This window comes from Protomyctophum parallelum (genome assembly GCF_964188405.1).
Source record: "Protomyctophum parallelum genome assembly, chromosome: 13".
NCBI classification, from domain to species: Eukaryota; Metazoa; Chordata; class Actinopteri; order Myctophiformes; family Myctophidae; genus Protomyctophum; species Protomyctophum parallelum.
In genome coordinates, this window is record NC_139708.1 from 14,434,302 (window position 1) to 14,439,888 (window position 5,587).

General features: G+C 48.2%; 1 protein-coding gene across 1 annotated transcript; it reads left to right on the forward strand.

Moving 5' to 3' along the window:
• Positions 1 to 785: 785 nt before the first annotated feature.
• Positions 786 to 4,581, forward strand: nfil3-6 (nuclear factor, interleukin 3 regulated, member 6). Its single transcript, XM_083779953.1, has 2 exons — positions 786 to 1,047; positions 2,136 to 4,581. Exon 2 carries the CDS (start codon positions 2,283 to 2,285, stop codon positions 3,504 to 3,506), a length of 1,224 nt encoding a protein of 407 aa, XP_083636079.1. The 5' UTR covers positions 786 to 1,047; positions 2,136 to 2,282; the 3' UTR covers positions 3,507 to 4,581.
• Positions 4,582 to 5,587: the final 1,006 nt, after the last annotated feature.

The following is a 5,587-nucleotide window of genomic DNA, read 5'->3' on the forward strand; positions in this document are numbered from 1 at the left end:
CTCTCAAAGTGGGGGTCCCTCCTAGGCTCCACACATGTTCCTTCAAATGGAGTTATTATCCTTGTCCTAAATTTGAATGAAAACGTTTGAGAACCATTGTTCTGTACATCCACTCAGACAGACAACAAGACTGCATGTGTTCTGTGGCCTGTCTGCAGGGCCCTATGAAAGTCGAAAGGAACACACTAGTGGAGAGTCTTTGTTATCTCTCTGACGGATTACATGTTTTTTGATTGATTTAAGTATTTATTAACAGTTTGCAGAATTACAGTACATTTCAAGCACAACTCAATACAGAAACTGTTAACTGCAGTGGACAACACCATAAAGTATTACACTTGTTTACAAGAGGGTCCACCATTTTCAATTCATCGTAACATTTAGAGACGTACAAATATCAAATATATAGCCAAAAACAGGAAATCATCATAAATGAGGTAAAAAGGGGGGGGGGGGGGTATGGGGAAAAGGTCGGGGGGGGTGTAAGCATTACCCAACAGTGCTTTAACATACAGTAACAACGTTAGTTATGCTGTAACGAGAGAGAGGGAGGGGGAGAGCGAGAACGCAACATTACCTAATTGTTACGTGGGTATTATTACGGAGAAGAGGGGCAGTTGAGCGAAAGGGGTCAGATGGAGGATAAGGATGGTGCTGGTGTGCATGGCTGCCTGTCGGACTGTCCGCTAAGCGGATAGGAGCTTCCCTTCGGTGAGGGAGGGCACAGTGGCAGGGGGGGGGGAGGGAGGGAGGCGGGCTCACTGAACAGTCAACCACCACCAACGCAGCTGGTTCAGTTGAGGATAGGGAACGTCCTTGGCTGAACTTTACGCGCAACGTTACAAATAGGAGCTGCGGCAGCGTTCATTCATTTCTTCCAAGTGGACCACACCGCACACACACACGTCCAACATAGACACGACCGTAATATTGAGTAACAGAGATCAGCGGCGCTTATCTATATATCTATCTATCAGCGACAACACACCGGAGAGCAACCCGTGCGTGACGGCTGGAGAGACTTATTCATCCTCGCGTTATTTACAGGTAAACTATACAAAGTTATTTAATTTAATTGATTTACTATTGATTTTGAAAGATATTGCCGACTGCAGCATATATGATGTAGCCTATTCGTAATTTACATAGCCTACGATTTTACGCTAACTGGAATCATATCATATGCGTGCAATCTCGAGTTTAGTCATTTATGTCAATTGCTGATAACTTGGCCTAGACATTCTAGCCTACAGCCTTTTCATTCGCTTTACAACTAGCTTTAACTAACTTTACTAACTAGGCTACGTCTGTTTGCTTTCTACATTCGAATGCAGACGGTGAAAAAAGCATGCAAGCCCTGTAATTAAATACTGTAGAATGTGTAGATTCTAAAGGGAGTGTTCTGCTTTGTTTTCGATTTATCTGCGCTGCGATGCCATAGCAGCCTACTATAGTTTCGGGTTAATTTACAGTCGCCCGTTTCTATAAATAAATAAATAAATAAAGACATTGTGTAGCCTATTATTAATAAATAAATAAGTAGACCCAACCCATGCAACTTGAACCCGTTGTTCAGAATGACACTTAGTTGTAATATCAATATGCCTCATATGCCAATTAAGTGTAAGTGTATCCTATTCAGGTCATTCGGCTCAGATTTTACTGATACCTAACAAAAGATTAGGCAACTGTGTCAGGCATGTAGGTCAGTGTTCTAAGGGTAGGCTAATTATAGTTCTACTAGCCTACATTGCATTGTCAATAAAAGTACAAGGTATTTTCATTAGAATGTATATCCAAACTAATAGAAATGAAACGCAATATCAAAATATTAATAATGATTATGATGACGTCGACGACTTAAATAAATATCCCACTCATTGTTTTCTGTTGGCCTATAGAAGTTCAAATGAAATGTAAAAATACAAACATCTGATCAAACATGAACTCATCAACCTGAGAAACAATACAAACCTTTGCCAACTAAAGCCTAAGCAGACTGAGTGACGCATACATGATTGAAGTCTCTTCCGTTTTATTTGGAAAGATGCAATGGAGTTACATAATGTTGTGGTGTAATGGCTCTTGCGTAATCACTAAATCCCCCATTCTCCACTGTCACTTCTGACCGCTAGGTGGCACTGTTGCTGCACCAGCTGCAAGGGGTACTGAGGCTGTGGGTTTCTGAGTGGTGTCGAGCACACCGCACACAGTCAACAGCAGGAGCTTCAAGTCGAGTGCCGTTAAGAGACAATTTAATCCAAAAGAGTGTAACAGGCACAATGTTTGATGAGGAGTCACAACAGATGAGGGGGCCACAGGACGTGGCCATGCTACAGACAATGGAGTCCCCTGACGTCCCGTGTGAGGGGGGATCGACACCCCCATCCGGAGGGGCCAGTCCTCTGTCCTTCACAGACGAGGCCGTGTCCATCCTGACCTCCAGCAGCATCCTGGCCCGCTCCCTGCTCGGGCGCCCCTCCGCCATCAAGCGCAAAGACAGCAGTGCCACCGCCGCTGCGCACCACAACAGTGTGATCCGACGCCAGCGCGAGTTCATCCCCACTGACAAGAAGGACGACGGCTACTGGGACAAGCGGAGGAAGAACAACGAGGCGGCCAAGCGCTCGCGGGAGAAACGCCGCGTCAACGACATGGTGCTGGAGAACCGCGTGCTGGCCCTGCTGGAGGAGAACGCCCGTCTCCGTGCAGAGCTGCTGGCCCTCAAGTTCCGCTTCGGCCTGGTCAAAGACCCCGCCAGCGCCCCGATCCTGCCCCTCACCGTGACGTCCTGCGCTGTACCTCAGACGACGACCCCCAGCTACTACGTCCCGAGGGGAGACGCAGGCGTCGTCAATCCTCCGGCCATACATCCCAGCAGCCAGCTGGCCCAGCTGAGCATGCGCGGCACCAGAGAAGCGGGCAACATGTCCGAGGACTCCGGGTTCTCCACCCCGGGAGGCTCCAGCGTGGGCAGCCCTGTCTTCTTCGAGGACAGGCTGAGTGACCACGGGAAGCTGTCCCCGCACAGGGCCGAAGAGCTGGGCTACGAGCTGCACCACTCGCCCGCTGAAATCCACGGCCACCACACGACCATCGGCATGCCGGACCCAGCCGAGGCCATCATGAGGAACCTCCCCCACAAGCTGCGGTTCAAAATCCCCGGCTGCGGGGACGGGTCCGAGCCCACCGCCGGCGGGAGACGCAGCCCCTCGTCGTGCATGGCGGGCAGGGAGGGCCTCAAAGGACTCAGCCTGCTGAGTGTCGTCAAAACGAGTCCCTGGCACCAGCCGCCGCTGCAGGAGGGGGAGGAGAGCAAGCGAGGGAGACAGTCCCCTCAGTGCGCCACCGTGTCGTCGGCCGGATGCATCCAGCAGGGGCAGACGGAGGAGGTCCAGTACCAGAGCGAGAACGGCGTCCTGCGGTCTCAGCTCACGTCCCTCAGCGAGGAGGTGGCTCAGCTCAAGAGGCTGTTCACAGAGCAGCTCATGGCTAAAGTCAACTGAGTGGAGGTCGATTTCTGATCCGACTGTAAAAGGTTCAACGTGCTGTATTTCATTTGAAAAAAAAAACACACAGATTGACTGGACAATGTGTGGGAGCGGACATAGGTGTGAAAGTTTACCTTTTTTCTTTTTTTTATATTCTGTGTTGTTTTGAATTCCAAAACATGTATTTCATTGTATTATTGTGGCATCTCATACAACGCTATCTGGATTTTAATGACCCGAAACACTCATTAGCAGCTGCCTCAAAAGGATGCTCCTTCTCTCTCAGACATCTCTTTTTTAATGTTTGTAATAACTTCTCGCTCACCTTTTCATACACTGTGACAACCCTGACAAGGCAAACTTAACATGACATGCAAACACACGTTTACACAGCTTATTACCGTCTACTGCCTCAACACCCTGTGATTTGCGATGCAGTGGTAATGATTCCATCGCCTCACACCCGCACAATCTAAACAGGCGGGGTCGGTGGTTGCACTCTGTAGAGCTTTCACTGGCATTGTGAACGGGCAGTTACAGCTTTGTAATTAGCAAAGACTGTACCACTTCCAGCGCCCTTTCCTTCGAGGCACACACTAACCTGTAAGCACAATCACACATGGGCGTATCGGAGAGACACTGACTGTATTGACTACCAGTGTCTCTGGTGTAAATCTGCCCCCGAGTACTCTTTTAATATTGCTGAAATGTCAACATGTCACATGATTATGACGAGGGAGCACTTGGTTTCAAAGTGACGAGCTCCATTCACGGTGGACAACAACTGTACTATACTTACTGTAGTGTTAAGCCTGATACTCTTTACCGTTGTGCGTCGGTCTCGCATGCTGCGTGCAACACCGACGTACAGCAAAGTATACATTTTAGACAGAGATGTTTCATGTCCCGGTTTTGTCTCCCAGTCGTGGCCCGTCTCCAATGATGAGACGTGGCGTGTGATGTTTCTATCGCTGAACTGTTACTGTCCGTACTAAGCAGACAAGATGCGTCTGTGGTCTTTGTGTCGATCCATTTATGTATAAATAGAGATTTTTTTTTGTACCTGTGAATAAATCTTTGATGGCATCCACTTCTTTGTTGTGAACTGTGATCTCTTGTGCTTTTTGCACAAACCTTTCAAAGTGCTAAAATGTGTTAATCATCATCCGTGTTGCACCACAGGTAGCTATAACTCACACGCCGAACAATGAGCTATGCATCAGACAGCAACTCGGCCGTGAAACACTTACTTGAACTTCAAGCAGCTTGATTCATTGGCCCCATGTGGGCAGCATGAGATGGCGTAAGCTGTCACATTCCTCGTTTGGGGATGACACACGATTTCCCCTCAATGTGAGCCGTGTGTTTGGAGAGCGGGCGAGAAAAGGTGGGGCCGCGGGGGGGGGGGGGAATGAATGGGGGCGGTTTGACTGACGAGTGCTGACAGATGCAGGCAGGAAGGCACGGAGCGGTGCACTTGGCAGGTACCGTCTATCCAACAATTCCCCCCAGGCCAATGAGGCCCCCTCGCCAGACAGTCACAGACGGAAAGAGAGAGTGGCGTGTGCGTGCAATCCTTCCTCTAGTCGGGGTGTGATTACAGGCCTCTGCCACGGAAGAAGCGTTTAATTGTTACATTTACGGAGTGGGTGGGTGGCGTGACCTTCGCTGAACTTCACTGCAGCCACCAAAAAGTCTAGATCAGTGGTTCTCAACCTGTGGGCCGGGGGCCCCACTGGTGGGCAGAGAAGAATACAAATGGGACCCCAAGTAATTGTCAAAAACACTTAAGATTGTATTGATATTATAAAAAACCTTCATGCTGGAAATTAATTGTGTACAAATTAGTTAATTGTTCATTGTGATACCGATAAATTGGAACTTAAACTACTACATTAGTTCCATTAATCCAAAAGCCATAACACGATTGTTTGATCATTAAAATAAACATGATCTGAGGGCCAACCCATCTGACCACTCAAAATGTACATTAGGTGATGCAGAAAAGGTTATAAACCACTGGTCTAGATCAGGGGAAATAAATCTTTTTCATGTCCCTAAAATTAGGGCATGGAGCCATGGACCCCCCATATCAC

Excerpts from the sequence above, each read along its gene's own strand:
- nfil3-6 (XM_083779953.1), top strand. The coding sequence starts at position 2,283 with ATGTTTGATGAGGAGTCACAACAGATGAGGGGGCCACAGGACGTGGCC.